We start from the raw sequence: 20,541 nt of genomic DNA, 5'->3' as shown, positions 1-20,541 counted from the left end.
AAGAACCATTGACTCATTAAAAGACTCTAATGTGCTAAACTCTTACTTTGCAAGTTGGAATAGAAGAAGCTGTAGGTGTAGCATGGAGTATATATTTTGCATTTTTATATACTGATGAATTTGCAAACAAAAGTAGAATGTGCATTTTAACCAGAAGGCATATATTTCCATCCAACAGAGAAACAGGAGTGTAAAATAAGGCCACCCAAGTCTGGGCATGAAGAATCCAAACAAAAATAACAAGTTTTAATCTTGTAGCATGTAACAGTCTGAAATTAAATGGAACATTATCCTTATGAGTATGAGATTAGATTAGATTAGATTACTTACAGTGTGGAAACAGGCCCTTCGGCCCAACAAGTCCACACCGACCCACCGAAGCGCAACCCATCCAGACCCATTTCCGTACACTTACCCCTTCACCTAACACTATGGGCAATTTAGCATGGCCAATTCACCTAACCTGCACTTTTTTTTTGGACTGTGGGAGGAAACCGAAGCACCCGGAGGAAACCCACACAGACACGGGGAGAATGTGCAAACTCCACAGTCAGTCGATGTCTTCTGTATGTTTGCAAACTTCTAAAAACAATGCTTTCTTTGCACTGTTTACTAAGATTGTAATTAGCAAATCAGATGAGTAAAGAGCCAATTTAAAGCACAAATTTAAATATTTGGGCCAAAACCAAATTTGTAATAAGAATGATTATGATGAATAACAAGGAAGACCAAACATCATTTCCAGAAACACTCATTGTGCTTAGGAACTTCCAAAGAGCTTCACAGCCTGTTGATTTTTTAAAAAACACAAGCTGGTATTTAATGGAAGTGAGGTTGCATCCATCAGAATCCGATGTTACCTCCTATCAGGAAAGCCTGTCATATTCAGTGCCTCTCAGATGTCAGTGGGTAGCAATGAGCCAGATCAAGGAGCCTGTGGCAGAAATCCTGCCCTATCCCATGTCTACCTTGACTCAGGCCTTAATGCTAACTTCAGGCTGCTGGCTCACATTTTGATTGTCTGTTTAGGAACAGGACAGACCAATTTTGTTCACTTTTCTTCCAATATGGGACAGTTACAACACTGTAATCCACGAAAGGTCCTGTTACTGCAATCTGATCAGATTGGGGTCCAGTTTGAAAATTAATTGCAGTTAATAAATATAATGTTTAGATGTTTGAACAATCAAAATTGGGAATCTGGTGACCATTACAAACTTCCTATCTGTTTTCAAAATTTAATTGATAAAATATTCAAAACAAAACAAGGTAAATGCCTTCTCTTCTGCTCACTCTTCATCTTCCTCTCAATCTCCCCTTCCATTTGTTCATCGATCTAATTTGCTCTCAGGTAACAGGATTTGAAATGTTTTAACTTTCAGTGATCACTATTCAACTTGCATGTATATGATATCCTAGTTTTAGTAAAGAGGAGTATGGAAATTTTAGATAGAGATGTAGTTTTGTTTTTCAGTCAGATACATCCTACCGTCTTGATAAAGATCATTGGTGGAAGGATTGTAAGTGGATTAAATGACCTTTTCTGAGGAAGAGTTATATCGGACTCGGAATGTGAGGTCAGCTTTTCTCTCCAGAGATAACTGCTTGACCTGCTGAATTTCTCCAGCACTTTCTGTTTTATTTCATGTGATCATAATGTCCTGGAACCAAAAGGATGCCATTTACAGACCAGCTGTAGATAAAACAGGAGTGTCCCCTCAAACCTTGGTTAGCAACCCACCTTGAGGTGAGAGACCCTGAATCTCTAGGTCTCGGAGACCTTGTTACCCCTACCACTGGGCCATGACACACGAGATCCAGGCTTAAAGGTTGGGGTCAGTCAGCACCACATGCTCCACCTTAATGATCCACTCTGCAGGAGGCAAGATGGAACATTGATCCACCTCAACTGTAACCCAGGAGTGACAATGCAGATGACACCGTGAGCCCCAGTTCCAATCCTACATGCAGGCAGCTCAGGATATTGATCTGTTTGATGGCAACCTGGAGATGACATGGTCAGCCTGACAGCTCTGTTCACTCCTGAAGTGGACAGGGGCCTAGAAAACATGGTTAAAGCAAAGGTTGATCTCCCCTCCACCCCACCGGCTATCTGCAAGTATTTAGCATCTCTTAACAATGTCAAACTGCAACAGGGTCCAAAACACTAACTCTTAACCTCACGGCAAAAAGTGAGAAAAGGAGAACAATTCTGAAAACCGCTTGCTGAAAAGCAAGAAGAGTGCTCAAATCTGGTGACAACAGTTGCCCCCAGTGACACTCTGTTCTGGTGGCCCCTGAACTAACCAGGCCAGTTATCAGTATAGGGGCCCTCTGTGAGGTTCACTCCTCAAAGCGAGGCAGCCTGACAGTACACAGCACTAGCTACACCCTCCAGTGGACAGGCAGACCTCAAGGTTCACAACATCCCTTCATTCAAATCAAAGCAAAGTACTACGGATGCCAGAAATCTGAAACAAAATAGAAAGTGCAAGAGAAACTCAGCAGGTCTGGCAGCAACTGTTGAGAGAGAAACAGAGTTAACATTTCATTCTGACATTGAGGAAGGAGGCTGTCTGCAGACAAGTCAATGAACTCAGCAACTTGGTGTGAGTGAAAAAAGTGAGGTCTGCAGATGCTGGAGATCAGAGCTGAAAATGTGTTGCTGGTTAAAGCTGGTTAATTCCTGATGAAGGGCTCTGGCCCGAAACGTCGAATTTCCTGTTCCTTGGATGCTGCCTGACCTGCTGTGCTTTAACCAGCAACACATTTTCAACTTGGTGTGAGTGCCCAATCAATTCTCTCCATAGGACAACTCCAAGAAATTAGAGAGTTGTGAACACAGCCCAGTCCATCAACCAAACCAGCCCTCCACCCATTGACTCCATCTGTACTTCCCACTGCCTCAGGAAAGCAATCAACATAATCAAAGATTCCTTCCTCCCTGGTTATTTTCTCTTCCACCCTCTTCTATCGGACAGAAGATATAAAAGTTTGAAACATGTACCAACATCTTCTTCCCTACTGTTACCTAACTTATGAACCGTCCTCTCATATATTAGAGTTGATCTTGCTCTGCACCTTCACTGTAGCTGTAACACTAAACTCTGCACTCTGTTCTATTACCCTGATGTACTTATGTAAGGTATGATTATCTGGATACCATGCAATACAATACTTTTCACTGTATCTCGGTATATGTGACAATAATGGATCAAAATATAAAGTGAGGCTGGACAGGCACCAGGTGTTCAGTGCCTGAACACTGAAACTCAGAAGGGAAATATTGTGGGGAGGGAAGGGTGTTGGGGTAAGAAGCAAGGGCACCATGGTGTCAAGATTTGTGGCACGTTGATGTGAGGTAGCAGGATGATGAGCAGGTGAGGGTTGAAGGGTGGAAATCAAGTCAGAACACACTCCTTTATTAATGTTCTCCATGACACTGGGTAATGGGGCTCTGTTTTCCAACATTGTGATTCAGAGAACCATCTTCTGTATCAGACTCCTGATCTCCACTAGCTCTGCTATCTTCTGTTGTGTACCATCTTTCAAGAGAGCAGTAGAATCTCATTGATTGTACTACACTGCATTTGGAGTATGTGCATTTAATAGCTGAATTGCTGGAAGTACATGGAGGCATTGAGAGGTGGCGGAGAGACTGGTAGCATTAGCAGGCATTTTAGGGGGCACTGAGATATTTGGATACTAGGTGTGAGTCCTCAGTGCCAGGGAGAGTACGACAAGAGGTATCAAAGGGGTGCTGTCGCCTGTGGAGCGTGAAAGGCTGTGATACAATGGGTAGGTGGTAACATCTGACAATATATTCACAGGCACTGACCACCCATGTAAGGCCATGAGACTTCTTGAGACAGTGCTCCTGCATCTGTGAGAACAAATGGTGAACATTTACCTCGTTGACCTTCTGCTCATACTTCCTTCTAAGGGTGAACATTCTCAGAGATGACACGGAACATGCCCTCAACTTCCATGATGTCTACTCCATCACTCTCCAGGGATATTACCATTACGGCCATCCAGTCTGAGCACTCCAGGAATATTTACAACAGGAAATATTCCTGAGAGAGTGTGAGACCCTGAGGGACATGCTGTCCTCCTAATTACTCAGGGATGCATCTGTTGCTATGGAATCCTCTCTCTGCTGGGTCTTCACCGTATAATAATTTACATGGCAGCGATATCTTTCTGCACCTTTCCTTTAAGGTACAACTGGTCTATAAGAAGAACAGCCTGACTGTATCATATACAGGTGTCCCCCCGTATCCACGGGTGATATGCTCCAAGACCTATCGCGGATGCCTGAAACGGTGGATAGTAGCAAACTCATTCGTTTAAATGGGAAATTTAACCCCCCCAGCAGCACTCTGGAATTATTTCTGGAATGTTCCCTGTAATATTTTCAGGACACGGTAAACCGCGGAAACTGAATTCACGGATATGGGAATGCTGCAGGGTCCACCTGCTGAACACAGAGACTGCAGGAAGCTGGAAGCTGCAGTTAACAGTGTGAGACCTGCTCAGAGAGATACTACAATCATTCAGGGAAAATGGGGCAAATGTCAATGGTGCCCACCTTGATCTTCCTGGGTGTCATAAACCCCTGCAACCCAAACACAGGGTTATCCAAATTCTAGGTCCCCATGTCTGTTTAGTGACTCTGAGAATCTATGAGGTTCTAACAGCCTTTCACTGAAACTCTGATGGGAAGTAGGTACAACACCTAATGATTTATTTTCAGTACAGGAGTTCCCCCATCCCCCATACATTCCAAGACTTACTGCGGAAGCCAGAAACCGCAGATTGGTGCGAACCCATTCATTTCAATGGGGAACCGTACCTTCCAGCAGCCTCCTGGTCCCTGGTGCTGGAACATTCCCGATAATACATTCGGGCCGCAGGTAACTGAAACCGCGGTAACAGGACCTGCAGATATGGGGTCACCTTGTACTTTATGGAATAACAAAATATTTATCAGTTAGTCATTCGTTTAAATGCAGACATTGTGTTTTAAAACCATACAAGTAACCTTTACCTGAATAAGCTTTTGAAGTTTGTCAAAGTTTTATTTCGAATATTTCTGAAAAGCAAATGTGCCTAACCTGCTGAAAGTTACACTACAATCTGCATTCGTAAGAATATCCAGCCAATCATGCCTGTTCCACTCAATCTGACCACTGCTGATCTGAACCCCAAACCCCTTGAGCCTTCCTTGTTCCATATCTTGTGATACTCTTGTCTGAGAAAAAAACCTGTTCATCTTGGTCATGAAGGTTTCAATTGTCTCAGTGCCTAAGGGCTTTCTGGGAGGAGAGAATTCCAGACTTTCATTATTATTTTTGTGTACCAGTACAAACCAGTAAAAATATGCGCAATCTCTTATATTGCAGCATAGTTGATCAGCCTGAAAATAAACCATCTTAAAGGAATCAAGAAAACATACCAGTGGAAACACCTAAGCATGTTATTGTGAACAGGTAACCATATGATTTTTAAAGTTATTTACCGCTACATACCGGATGCAGGATTTTTGATTGCTAAGAAAGAACATTATTTTTCAGTAAGAATTTTGTATGATTAGGAGTGTAACAAGGAAAGAATTCTAGTAAATCTAAACGTTTAGCATTAGAATTCCGGTTAAAATACTTTCAAATGTTGAACACGTTTTTTTCATTTTCACCTACCCGGGTGCATAGGAGGGCTTTGGTTCCACTTTGATAGCAGTTGTGTTGCTGTTCATGCAAAGGTTGCTGGGATAGCTTTTGGTTAGCATTCCACTGTTGCCATTACAGTTCATGTGGCCGCTGAGGTTTGGACCACAAGGTACGGGGTTTGGCACGAGACCGCCATGTCTAGCTGCGACTGGCATACAGCTGGTGGTTACATGGCAAAGGTGGTTGACTCCACTGGTGGAAGGACTATTTAGGTGGCCTGTGTTCCCAAGGGCGCTAGGAATAGGATGGCCAACTGAAGCACTGCCAGATGCTTGAGGATTGGAATAACTTACGGAGACTGGGAGATCTGGAAAACAACTGCAGAAAAAAAAATGTTCTTTAATTTAAGAAAAATACAACCATCATATTCAATGAAGATTATACATGTGCTTTCAACTTTAGGCTGACAATACCTCATCTCGTAAGCTGAATAAAATCACTGTAGTAGCAACCACAGAACAATGCCTAGTAAATGCAATAGAATATTTTCTTTGCCTGGCAAAATAGGAACTGATATCATTTTATCATTTTATCTTTCCAGAGAAGGTTGTAACAAATCAAACCTGTTTCAAAATAAAAAAGTAAGGACCTGAAAAACATTAAGCAAGTTGTTTTAATAAAACAATCCTCATTGCACAGTGGGGAAATGTGGTGCCTTTATACTGTCAAGAGCTTTGTGTCTATGTTTGATTTTATTGTTAATTACATATCTCCTGAGAAATGCTCAGGTTCATCCACAGAGTCACGTTGGTAAAATCAGAGCAACAGTTACTCGGGACGAATGGAGATTTTTGGAGGGATTTCTGCCATGAGGACCAGTGAGTTTTCACACTGTACCATACCAAACTTGCTTCATGAATTACCTACCCCACCCTGATGGAGTTGCTCACATTTGATTCAGGTGCAACCTTACCATGTGCTGTTCCCTGAACAATTCACCACTTTGCAGATGTCCGCTGGAAGACCGACAGCCCTTGTCTTCTGATAGGCTGCTGTGCTCCCCATAAGTGGGAGAGACTGGTATTCAGGGGGATGAAAGTGGGGGCATTGCAGGCGAGGGAAGTGTTCCAAGTGACTGGGCAGCACAGAGGGCACAGTTAGTACTGTTGCTTAAGGATGGGGGAATGAGTGAGGGAAGATATTTCAGGAATTAGTGAGAGTGATAGAGCATGGGCCTTGATGGGAGACAGTTACAGTGGAAAGGATGGAGAGAAGTTGGAGGCAATTAGCCTGCTGGAAAAAAATCATTGACCTTCTTCCTACAGTGCTGTGCATTCCTCCAAATGGCTGAGACTACTAAACCCAGCTGGCAAATTCAGACTAGGCTGGCATGTTGTGATGCCAATGGCCACCACTCCTTGTCCTGGGGGAAGAGGAAGTCCCAACTCTGCACCAGCCTGTCGAGCAGGAGCTTCTGGTAGTTGCCTGAAAACAGGGCAGCCTGTCTGCTGTGTCTGGGGCAAAGGTCAGGAACCGTGCAGTTCTGGGCTGACAGTGCACAAAGGTGCAGCCACAATGGATGCTGGTGAATTCCAGACATCTGCTGGTTGCCAAGCAACATTCCCTCTCAATGTGCAGCGCACTCCAATATTTCAAACACGGCAACCAGTGTTGACCCTCTGATCACGGCATTGACTTTTGGTTTTGGAAGTCACTTCCACATGCGAGCTTCAAAGGCCCACACAGCCGGTAAGAAAATGAGAAGGGATGCTGGTGGTGAGTTGCCTCGGGAATGGTGTGGTAAGATGGGGCTGGAATCATATGGGAATGGATGCTGCAGGGACAGGGTAGGTAATTAGGGAAGTAAGGAAGGAATAGGTTGGATCAGAGGATTGTCAAACTGTAAGAATCCACTATCATTCCATCCACTGTACTCAGTGTGAAACAGGTTCTGAAGAGCAGGGAACAAGAAAGGAATACCCGGCATTATTTCTCTCAAAGCGTCAATTAGAGACAGGTTCTATTAGATCCATACATGTTCTTTTGTGATACCTTAAAGTGAAGGACTGGAAAGTCAGTTCATGAATGGAACAGACTGGTCGATCTGGCGTGTGTTGACAGCAAGTTACCCATTTTACCCAGGGAAGGGTTGGCATCACATTCTAAATCAAAGAATGGAACCCTATTACCAGTGAGTTATACCTTATAGAGGTTTATAAAACCATGAGAGGCATGGAGAGGGTAAATATCCAAGTTTTTCTCCCTGAGGTAGGGGAGTCCAGAACTAGAGGGCATAGGTTTAAGGTGACAGAGGAAAGATATAAAAGGTATCTGAGAGGCAACATTTTCACACAGAGGGTGATGTCTGTATGGAATGAGCTGCTAGAGGAAGTGGCAGAGGCTGGTACAATTACAACATTTAAAAGGCATCTGGATGGGTATATGAATAGGAAGGGCTTAGAGGGATATGGGCCAAATGCTGGCAAATGAGACCAGATTTATTTAGGATTTCTGTTTGGCATGGATGAGTTGGACCGACGGGTCTGTTTCAGTGTTGTATATCTCTATGATTCTTTGTACTTCCAATAAAAAAGTTTTGTAACATACAACAGATCACTTTCCTAAACAAAAAGAAAAAATAACAAATTGCAACACCCCCACCATCATTTTTAATGTCCTGAGTGATGATTGTTGCTGTGACCACCTTGAGTGTTACATCTAGGAAAAGCAGAGCACTTGTCAAACAGGCCAAACTCAACTAGACCATCTTAACAAGCGAAACAGAGACGTGTGAGAGAATTCCTTGAAGCCTGGCACTCCAAGCAGAACTCAATCAATAAACATATTGAACTGGACCCCATGTACAAACCACCCAGATGCAGAACCGATAGTACCAGAAAACAGAGACACATAAATGCCAGGTGGGACAAACCACCAGTGCTTCACTGGAGGCACACTGACGATGTCACCTAGTGAGGTGATGAAATGTCTGCAGAAAATACATCAGCTCAGTGAAGAAATCTATAACCTCATTCTTTAACAATGTGTTTATTCTTAGCCAACCAGAACAGATCTAATGGAGGAAACAAAACTTTGAGAGGTAGAATTTGAAACAAATGATTTTAAAACAAACATGTATTTATGTAGCAGCTTTCACAACCCCCTGCTGAGACAAATCTAGTTTAGAAACTCAGCCAACCATTCATAATGAACAACCTCTAGCAAAATGTCAGTAAATCACTCTATTATAACTGCATGAGCAGATGGTTTTTCTAACCTATACCAGACAGCCTATCAAAGCAGTCCCTAGGAGCATTTTATTTTAATTCTCACTGACATCTTCAGCCTTTATTTTAATGTTTAAAGAAAAAAGCATGAAATTGTGAAGCACAATGTCTTACCAGACATTAAACTGCAACCTGGCTAATGACCAGCAATTTTAATTACTTAGGAAGATAAACTGAGATCCAGGGGACTAAGAGAATAAAGTCACAAGATTTTGAACAAACAATAAATTTAACTATACAACTTCGAAAAGTAAGACATTATATAATAAATGTACAGCATATAGTTTAACATTCTGAATTAACATGCTGCTCATATGAATAATACTCATTGGCAATAGGCTGTTATTGAACAGCAGTGGGAAAAGCACAGCAGGTCAGGCAGCATCAGAGGAGCAGGAGAGTTAACATTTCGAGTGTAAGCCCTTCATCAGGAATGGCGCTTTTCCAGTACCACCCCTTTTGATTCAGTTATTGAACACTCCAGAGTGCACTTGAAATGGTAAATGCAATCAATATAGATCCCATGGGTTTTTGCAGCAGTTCTCCCATACATTAATGATGCAATAAGTCATTAAATTTCATTAGATTTCACAAAGAATTGCAATTCTTCACTTTTAACAGTCTACCTTGAAGCTTCCTCTCAAGATCTGCTGCCCAGACATCTGCTCTCATTCTGGGGTTGATCACTTGCCTTTCCTGGGTCTACACACGCCAGGACTCCAAAATTACACCCCAGTACTCATTCACAAGCATCACACTACCTTTTCACTAATTGCTAATTTCCTGGTTTTATCTTCAATTGAGATCCACCTTTGCCTTTGATCAAATGCATCAAGCAAATTCTGCTTGTGAGCTTTTGCTGCACTGAAGTATTGGTGCTCACAGGCTCCCTCCAAGCCCCTCACAATTTCCCTGAACACAAAGTGAGTAACCTTCCAATTCTCAGCTCCCTAGGACTTCTTCTGAATCCTGACTCCATCCATAGGTGCCCGTTAATTACTCAAACTTATTTTTAGGTTTTATAAATACAGAGTCATCTAACTGCTCTTGACTCCTTTTTGAGTCCTCTGCACAGAACCTGTACAGCTTGGCTACCTTCCCAGAGGTACAGCTAACTGCAGCACTCTTAACATATGAAGTCTAGTGCAGTTTTTCTCTCTCACACCTCGTCAGTCAATTTGAACTGCTTTTCAGTGACTTCCAGACTGTCCTAAGTTTCCTATTGTGAACTTTGCAATAAGCCCCACGACTATTGCTGGGCTGGATTGAATGTTATCATCTCTCAAATCTTGGAACAGTCTGTTACATAAAATGCTCCCAGTCATAGATTGCTGGCTTACTCAGTATAAACAAATGGTTACAAATAGGGCATTGGTCGCAGTTTACTAGATCCTATCTGCCCTTCCAGAGCACACACCTCCATTCTATCAACTTCCAACTCTTATACTGTGGGTCACATTTACAACAACCAACAGGGATCTTTACACACGGCACTAAGTCTAAGTGGCTTTGCTGTGTTCAGAATTCTTGTCCATATGACTCATTCCCTGCCCTGACTTCTGTCAACAAAAATGAAATCCACATCCCGATCCCATTGCCATTTTTAAAGGTTTGAGATGTCTTCCCAATTCTGAATATCTAGCCTAGTGAAACCAATGACATTCTAGTTTATTCTTCATGTGTGAGATTGTTGGCAGATGGTTTGATTATGAATAACTTTACAGTCAAGACTATCTTCAGCCAACATTCACCTGTGAATCTTTTAGTAGGAGTTGCTAAGGAGCAAACGCTAGAAGAAACCCAACCTATTCAGGTGTGGTCTACACAAACGTGCTTAGTCTAATTGTAGCATCCTGATCATCATCCTTATTTGGTCAGCAAAGTTACCTTGAACTAAATGTATCAAGTTACTGGCCTCTATAGTTCAGCAGTTACCCATCATGCTCCCAGATGCCAATAGAGAACTGTGTGCACTCACAGTTATTGCCTGTGAATGTTCTGTGCTAGTAAATGCTATCTTAATGTACTGTCAATCACTTATTCACATCCCCATAAAACAGCAGATACTAGATATTAACATAAGTCCCCAGTAAAAACAGAAGCCTTAAAACATTAATGACAACTGCATGTGTTCCAATGACTGCAATTTAGGTTTATAGTATTTACTTTTGTTCTTTGCTTTATGAGCAGTATTCAGGATGTTCTGTCAGCGTTTTCTTATTGTCTCAATGTTTTTAGTAATGTGATTGGTTTTGTGACAGATACCACTAGGTGAGAGCTTACATGCCAACCTATAAAACTACCAACACTAACCTTCACCTAAGTTAGTAGTTGACCATTTTCAGAAACAAATCCTTTGAGGAAAATAAAATGCTGTTAAAACCTACATTTTAGTTCCCTATTTTCTCAGAATCTTTGGGAATAAATGGAACAAATGCAACTGCTTTTCGTGAAACCTTCAGCTCTGTCTAAAAGGTTTACTGTCACAAGTTTATGATAACCAACAATGAGAAAACACAATGTCACAATGTTTTTTTCCTATTTATTACATTTACACATCAGTTCATTAACAGAATCATTTAACTCAAACACTATTACACATTTAATGTCATCTGCCCATATTGCACAGTGACAACTCTGTGACAATGTGCAGGAGAATGGAACCATGTGTCAGACACAGGATAGCAAAGCACTTGGCTGCTCTTAAGAGTTTTACTTGTTCAGTTCATCAACTGTGCCCCACCATGAAAAGCAGACTGACTCAGATGAAGCTGCTGATTGTCAAATAAGAACACACCCAAGCAAGTTGACAGCCTCTGATCCCAAAGTGTAGGGTGACTTTTCTCATGAATCTTTAAAATGCTGGCAAAAGGTGGTTGTTTTCCTACTTTTGATAGAGTGCTTCTTCTGCTTGGTGCGTATATCAGGGATTCAGGCACAGTTACACCAATGTTTTCAATCTACACTTAAAAGGGGTTTTCAGTCAAGATTGTCCAGTTTTAAAATTACTCACTTTTGAAATGGCTATAAAATTATAATGCCAAGATAGTTAGTTACCTAAGATACCGAATCTAGTTTTCAAAAATGCAAAATGACTTTGAAGAAAGTGAATTTTTAAAACTTACGTACGACATGCAAACATTTCATCTATTTTGTTAATACAGAGCAATCCCCATATCCGCGGGTCTGGTTTCCATGGTTTCAGTTACTCTGTGGTTTACCGCAACCCAAACATATTACAGGGAACCTTCCAGAACTAGAGACCAAGGGGCTGCTGGGAAAGTATGTTTCACATTTAAATGAATGGGCTCGAACTCATCCACAGTTTCAGGCTTCTGTGGCAAGTCTTAGAACGTATCCCCCGTGGGTATGGGGGCACTACTGTACACATAATTTTGATATGTGCGCATTTTTGATTTATATATTTGCAAGTGTCTATGTCGTAGTTGTAAACTGCTCTTTCACCTTGCAGTAACAATGTTAACAGCTAAGAAAAGCATCAAATTGTGGCAATGGAAGTCTAGAGCATCCACACAATCCAGGTTGGCACACTCTGTACATAATACTGTGGGTGCCCTGAAAATCATGACAGAAAACCATTTTGGCATACCTCCCTTCAGCAATGACACAATCCTTATCAAATAGTTGCTGCAAAATTGTAGTGACTATCCAGTTATAGATATGATGCCTTTTTACATTTCAGATGTAAATTTGAAGATATCCCATTTTGAATGCTCCCAAGTACGAATGGAAATTGTCACAAAGTGTTTTTTTTAATGAATAAAGATTGGGATAATGATTATAATTTCAAAGGTGTTTGTTAAAGTTGCTCATCAACTTATAGTAATTTCAAAACAAGATATAATGCGGCAACTTTAAAGCCAAATTTTGAGAGTCAATGAGGTTCAACTATAAAACTGAGGCAAGAATCAAAACAATATTAAAAGCACCATCTTCTGGTGACATGATCCATTCATGTCATGCCATAAACGTGACTGGTTGGACTTACATGTCTGTGGAGTCCTCCTTACTGATATATTCCTCCAGAATACTTGTATCAATGTTGGAAGTATCAAGAGCCCCATTGATTTCATGTCCTTAAAATAGAAAAAGAAGATGTTACCAGAAGGATAATGAGATAACCCGTGAGGTAGGAAGTCCTGTTATTACCACGAACATTGTCTACTCAGGTTTGAAGCTTGTGTTTTTCTTTTCAAAGTTGAGATGCTTCTGGGGACTTTTTTTATTGTCTAAGGAAGTATCCATAAGAAGACTAAACTCTAAACTCTCTTATTAAAATCAGGTGAGGAGTGCACCAGAGCTTTTATTTTAGAAGGACACTTGTCAATTCAGTGAGTACCCAACTGATTACACTCTGCCATCATAAAAGAACCCTTTGGATAGGTTTTCTTGAGTTTAACAAAGAAGCAGATTAGTTTATTTATATTTAAACTGATCAGAGTAAAATAACGCACCAATGTTTGAGCGTGCACAAATACCCACAAACACTTGGTCTGCATACACATAAATACAGATGACAGACAGGGGAGGGATGAGCTGCCTAAACTAGAGTCCATAAAAAAAAATGAGTGCACAGTTTGTAGTTTGGTGACCTGGCTGGTTTCGGGATGAATTCAATTGTCTTCATGCTTCCAATTTAAAGATATTGATGACTGACTTGGTTGTTTCGCTAGAGTCACAGCTGTGAAGTTGAGGACTGTCTTTAAAGGCTCTGTTTGCTCCAATTGAAGAAGAAAGTCAATGACAGCAACGCCTAACTTTCAAACTGCATGGCTAGAGAGAGGTGAAAGATTTCAGATGGACCTCACTTAGCTTCTCAGCTGTTTATAGAGTTCTGCTGAGGAAACATGTGCTTGACACCCAAAGTACTTTGGCTTGTCAAGTGACCTAATTTGTCAGCTCAGCTGAAAAGCTATCTTAAAACCCAGGTCCCATTCAGTGTCCAAGCAATTAGTCAATAATAACTTCAAAGCCTCATGGTTGCCGTGGGTGCTTTATTAGGGAGGCAGGAGATGTTGGGTTGTGGGAACATTAACTTTGGTTGGTGGGTTTTGCAAACTTGCTATTTTCATACCAATGGAGTTGGAATATGAAGTGTACAGTGAGGCTAACTAGGGTAGCTATCTTGAGGTGAGAGTTTGGTTACTTCTAATCCATTTTTTGAAAAAAAATCACTATTTTTAAAAGCCCAATTTCATGTTTCCAGCCAAAGGATTTAAAATTCATTGTTTTTGATATAAGACACATATTTTTAAGGTATTTTATGCTACAAAAGAATGAATGTTTATTCTCCTTGTCAGGACTGGATTTGAGCCCAGATTCTAGATTTAGAAGGATAGTGGGTTGATTAATAGGCATGCAATGGATCAAAAAGTCCACATCACATCAAGTCTTGCACATGCTAGTCATTTAGGGTTGTGTAAACCTCTCAAATCCCTTCAAAGTAAATCCAGTTTGCCTAACATTTAGCTATAATTTATTAGCAATTAATGCTCTCTTTCACATTCCACTTCCTTTGTTCCAGCAATTTAGGAATTGCCATGTCCCATTACCATTCTTAATCTATCTCTTTTTGTGCTGCAAATCTTCAAAACTAGCAAAAGCTGAAACAGCTTCAAAACGAATTATAAACTTAACAGAAACTTGGATTATAGGCCAATCACACCTGAGAACAAATACATCAGAAATACAGTGCGTAAATGATTTGTTGTGAATTAGATAAACTTTAATGTTACCTAATATTTAATCACTTGCAAGAGAGGAACAAAAACTGAAGTATATGAAACTTTTTTAAAAATGATGCAAATGCTGATGGCACTGGATGTATCTGCTCGGGGCACATAACAGCCAACATGTTCCAAAAAGCATATTTCATTACATATGAGCTCTACTATATGTTATCTTTCAAACCAATAACAGCTTATCCTGCATAAATGACTGATATTTTAAACTTGAAAATAATGTTGCTGTTCAGACTTGCAAAACTGTTAGAGGATCCAACTTCTTATAATGTAAAGCTAAATCAATGTGATATAGTAACCATATGTATTTAAGTAGACAGCCAATATTGAAACACCATTCCTAGTTCAATCCAAAAAGAAAGTGGGATACTAAATCTAAATTTGTTGTCTTCGATAACATGTAACTATTGGGAATGGAATGGCCAAGATGACATGAAAGATCACAGAATCACAGAGGACAGCATGCAGTAACAGTGGCATTAGCATGGAAAGGAACTGTGAACCAAAATGTAAGACCTGGAATAGATATGCTTCATCTGCTAATTTACAACATTAGCACTTCTGTGCATGTCAGGAGCTCTGCTGAGCTTAAATTCCTGTTCTCTCACCGAATATGTTCTCACTGCAGGATCCCAAATGCAGAATTCAATCCTGTATAACTAGCTCATGCTCTAATTATGCAAATTCACAGCTTCCTGCAGGCTATTTGGTGACCTTATGTACTTTTTTCACTTCGGTTCCTAATGTTGAATATATAACAGTCATTTGAGATTCAAAGTATGCCTTTAATTTTTTTATATTTCTTTTATTCTGCAGAGAGATTTAGGATGGTATATATTTTGAAACAGCCAACCAGAGATAAAATTGTAGCAACTTGTCTTTGTTTTTGCTTGCTCAACAGATTTGTTGCTATTTCATAACTCTCCCAAGGTGTATGGAGAAAGGTCCAGTTTTGCTTCATATCCTGCCATTTCAACTGGAGTTGGTAGGGGAAAGGCTGCAGCCATTTAACTGTGGCTTGCTTCTCGGTTTGTCATTTTTTGTTTATTTTGTTAGCAACTCCCAGCTTTATATATACCTGGATCTCTCTTTGTCTGGCTCTGCGCTTTCTCGCAACTCTGCAACACTCACTTCAGCATTACTTTTATTACCTTGTTTTGTGTGTACATTGTGGATGTCTGCCTACAGGCTGCATGGTAGAGGTCACATGACTACAACAGACAAGGAAGGACATTTGTACGTAATTGCATTTCAATCCAAACATAAATGTTATAGATATAAATCTGCGCTAGATTTGTTTTATCACCTTGTTCCCCAGCACCAAGGTCATTTATTCTGCCAATGCTCCAGCAAGAAGAATATTATAGTTATAATAATGTCAAAACATTTGCAATGATAAAAAAATTCTTGAGAAATCTTTCTTCAGAGATTTGTCACAAGTAAAAGTTATTGAAACTCTGGATTTCTGTGAGCTGGAGTTTTGCCTTTGGATCTCCCTGGTGCCTCTGTACTTTCTGTTTCAACAGCAGCTTGCAGTTATATTACGCCTTTCGTAAGCACTTCTAAGAAATGAAATCAGACAACAGACAGGCGAGCTAATGGATACACTAGTTCAGATGATATTGTGTTAAGGAATGGCTGTTTAGGTTTGTCAAACAGACCATACCATGGTGAAGAAGGAAAATGTTGGAGAAATGCGCTTTTTCTTGATCACTTTAGAATCGCTACAATGTGGGAACAGGCCCTTCAGCGCAAAAAGTCCACACCGATCTTCCAAAGAGTAATCCACCCAGACCCACTTCTCTCTGACGAATGCACCTAACACTATGGACAATTTGCCATGGCCAATTCATTTGACCTGCATATCTTTTGACTGTGGGAGGAAACCAGAGGAAACCCACGCAGACACTGGGAGAATGTGCAAACTCCACACCTGAGGCTGGATTTGAACCTGGGCCTCTGGTGCTATGAGGCAGCAGTGCTAGCCACTGTTTTCTACTTTCCCCATGAAGATCCCAAATTTTTGCATGGATAGAGATTCTCAGACTCCAGACAACTCCTTCGTACTTTAGCAATGGTCAATATACAAAACTGGGTGAAGACAATGAGTGTTTGACCCCAGTGGATTAACTCAAAGATTCTTTAGAGGAGCTAACAAAGTTTTAAAAACAAACTATCAGCAAAATATTCTTCCTAAAGAAAGGGGAATAAACTTTGCTGAGACAATATTGCAGATTATTGAGAGTTTCCCCTTATCATGATATATATTTATAGTTATGGTTATGAGTAATCATTTATTTAATCTCACAAGTCAGGTGACACAATGATACACACCTAAGTGATAGATGAAGGTCACATTAGATTACAATCTCATTTTCTTCTCTGTCTTCTGTTCTGATTAATAGCGGAATTGAAAATAAAAATAATACCAGTAAAGGTTAAATTGGGGTTATTGTACAGGCAATACAATTAGATGTTAGATGATAATAATCAGCTTCAGTTTGAGTCAATCTCTGCTCAGTTTCTGAATTAAGGCACTTTGATCAAAAAGGCTTTTTCATCTTTACCCAGAACAGAGGGAGATTTAGGAGCAAGAATCCCTCCCAGGATATCTCTGCCACATTTCTGGTAATTGGCAACAGGAGTCATCGACAGAAACTGGGGCCAAAGTCCTTCTCTTTTAGTTATGGGAATTGGGATAATCAAATAAAGAATGAATGGGATTCACATTGAAATAATGTGATAATTGACAGAATCCTGTAATTACTACAAAATATTCCTGTGACGGGACTCACAGAAAGTCTTGTGGTAACTAATTAGAATGATAATTACTTGGGACGAGATTGAGGTGAACTATATTCACCAACTCACTTTCAAAAGTCAGTCATTTCAATTAATGGAAATTCAGTGGCACTATATGTATATTTCAGCAGATTGGCTTCTTTACAAGAACAGCAAGGTTGCATTATGCTGCACACAATTCTCCACCAATGTGCATAGTCTGACCTGGCACTTTAAATGTTACAAATTCTTAAATCAATTAGTGATTAATTACGGATGCTGAGTGAAGATTGCAGATAATAAAGTTCTTATATCGTGATTATAAAGTTCCAGTTCCAGATTAGATGAAAATCAGCATAAATTTGGCCTGCAATTTTTGTTCTCTACACATTAAAGTGTGAAGAGGATCTTCTTGTAAATTTCCTTTGGTGTTAGTCATTGTGAGTCAGAGTATTATTTTTCCATAATACTTAAAATAGAAGTGGGGCCAACGATTTATAAACAATTAGACTTTCAAGTACGATTGATTGCAGGAGTATTGCTGATGATTGTTGGATTTGAATTTCTCATTAGAAAATGCTCAAGGTAAGCTTTTGGTAAGAGACTTCCTGCACATGAGACTGACTTTGTAATATTGCACTTATAATTCAATTTTTATTCAAGATGTTAAAAATGGCATATACTCAAAGTGCATTTGCTACTTGCTATATATGAGTATGAATCACCTATTTATTTCAATATTTGACATTGAAAATCTACATGAAAATATTTTTAATGGGCAAATCATTTCCAAAGTATGAAGTGTATCCTTAGCTATCAGAACTGGAAGTAAAAATATTTTCAAATTTAAAAATACAGGTGCCATATTAACTCATAGAATTCAAAATATTTAATTCCAAAACAAACTTTTTAAACAAAACATGAAAAGAAATCAGAATTCACAACAGCTGCATTCGATACTATATCTTTTAATAACTACAATTACATTTTATTTCAAAGCCTCTGCCTATCAGAGGGTTATTAATACCTCACAACAATGAAAGAGTTTTCCATCTGATCATATGTTGTTACAGAATTTCTCAGTATCTCATCTTTATCTGTAGGAGGTGAAGCAAAGAAGAGCATGGTTCCTTCATCCTCTGGGATTTCAGAGTTTATTTGATTTTCTAAAAGACTTTAAGAAATGGGAGACTGAATCCTCAGGTTTTATTTCAGGTGAATGGGCACTTCTGTTACAAAAACACTGTTTCCTGTTAGGGACTGCTCACAGGCAACAGCACTTAACAAATAGAAAACATCTGTTACCAAGGCTTTTGCTGTTAGTTAAATGAATGCTAGAAAAAAAGGGATTAATGTTGATTGTTGTTGAAAATTCAATAAAATTTATCTTCTAAAACTACTTTGGGCTGAAACTTCTTATTGTAAAAAGCCTGGGAAACTAAACACACAATGAATTTCTGAATATGTTTTCGTTTGCTGAAAGAAACATATTTACTATATATTGTGCAAACTAACACATTCACTAATAGCACATCAGAGGATACATTTTCCGTCTCTCATGTTCCAGCCACAAATCAGCAATGCATAAGGTTGCTCCGTAGTGTTATCTCACATTGATAACACGGAGGGTGGCATGGTGGCTCAGTGCTTAGCACTGCTGCCTCACAGCACCAGTGACCCAGATTCGATTCTAGCCTCAGGCCACTGCCTGTGTGGAGTTTGTACATTCTCCCCGTGTCTGCGTGGGTTTCCTCTGGGCATCCTGGTTTCCTCCCAGAATCCAAAGATGTGCTGGTTAGGTGAATTGCCATGCTAAATTGCCCATAGTGTTTAGGGATTAGTCAGGGGTAAATGTAAAGTTATAGGGTAGGGGATTGGGTCTTGGTGGGTTACTCTTCGGAGGGTCGGTGAGGACTTGTTGGGCCGAAGGGCCTGTTTTTATACTGTAGGGATTCTATATATTAAAATAAGAGCTTGTGACATAGAGAATAATACAATAATGTACTTAGAGGAGTGGCATAAATAGGTAATTTTTGGGTTAGAAAGATGTGATGAGGGAAGTGCCACAGGGATCAGTGCTGGGCCCTCAACTATTTACAAGTTATATTAATAACTTGGTTAAAGGAATCGAACGTATCGTGGCTAAATTTGTTGAAAACAAAATTAGGCGAGTATACTGTGAAAAGGACATATGGTGTTTCCATAGAAATATGGATAGAATCATTGATGTTTACACCATAGAAAAGGTTGCTTGGCCTTTTAGGTGTGTGAGAACATGAGGCACCCAGCATCATCCTGCCCCCCAGTGTGTAGTTCATAGCCCTGTTATGACACTTGATCCAAATACACTTTTTACAAAAGTTGAGGATTTCTTCCTCTACCCTTTCAGGTTATTCCAGGGTCCTACCACCCTCTTGGTGAGTTTTGTTTCTCTGTGACTCGATTTAATCTTTATGCAATTAATTTAACTTTAGGACTGCAAGTCACTGACCCCTCTGATAAGGTAAATCGGCTTTTCCCATGCACTCTATCCATGCCCTTCACAATTTTGTACATCTGAATTAAATCTCTCTTCAGTCTTTTCTGTGCCAGCCTATCCATTTTTGATTCATACCTGCATTATTCCAGTCTTGGTAATATCCTTGTAAATCCTGTCTAGTACAGTTACTACAATCTGTAATGAGGTGAACACAGGGTGCTCAGGCTGTGGCCTAACGATCCCAGAATAAACACCCTACTCTTAAATGATGGATCTTTGCTTGAAGGAAAAGACTTCACTTGCCTTCTTAACGCCCTTAATCAATAAATAGGCTGGACCTTGAGCCAAAAGAGGTTAAAAGAATAAGATTAGATTCCCATCTGTAGAGACTGACCTTGCTTGTGCAGATAGCCTTTCCTTCTCCATCCCGTGAGGCTTTTGTAGAACTACCACCACTGCATCTTCCATCCCTCACTCAGTCAACCGTATCCATTCCCCTATCACAGCTACCACCTGGTCACAATGCATCAACCCTCTTCCCTAGTTCAGCAAAGCTCCCATAC

At 40.1% G+C, this 20,541-nt stretch overlaps 1 protein-coding gene across 1 annotated transcript in view; it reads right to left on the bottom strand.

Moving 5' to 3' along the window:
* myrf (myelin regulatory factor) overlaps nt 1-20,541 on the bottom strand; it is a 200,792-nt gene that overhangs the window by 93,080 nt on the left and 87,171 nt on the right. The window contains 2 exon segments of the mRNA XM_060838633.1: nt 5,700-6,047; nt 12,966-13,067. Coding sequence (XP_060694616.1) covers nt 5,700-6,047; nt 12,966-13,067 — 450 coding nt within the window.

Source organism: Hemiscyllium ocellatum, chromosome 18 (genome assembly GCF_020745735.1).
Source record: "Hemiscyllium ocellatum isolate sHemOce1 chromosome 18, sHemOce1.pat.X.cur, whole genome shotgun sequence".
Taxonomy (NCBI): Eukaryota; Metazoa; Chordata; class Chondrichthyes; order Orectolobiformes; family Hemiscylliidae; genus Hemiscyllium; species Hemiscyllium ocellatum.
This window is presented reverse-complemented; position numbering and strand designations above follow the sequence as displayed.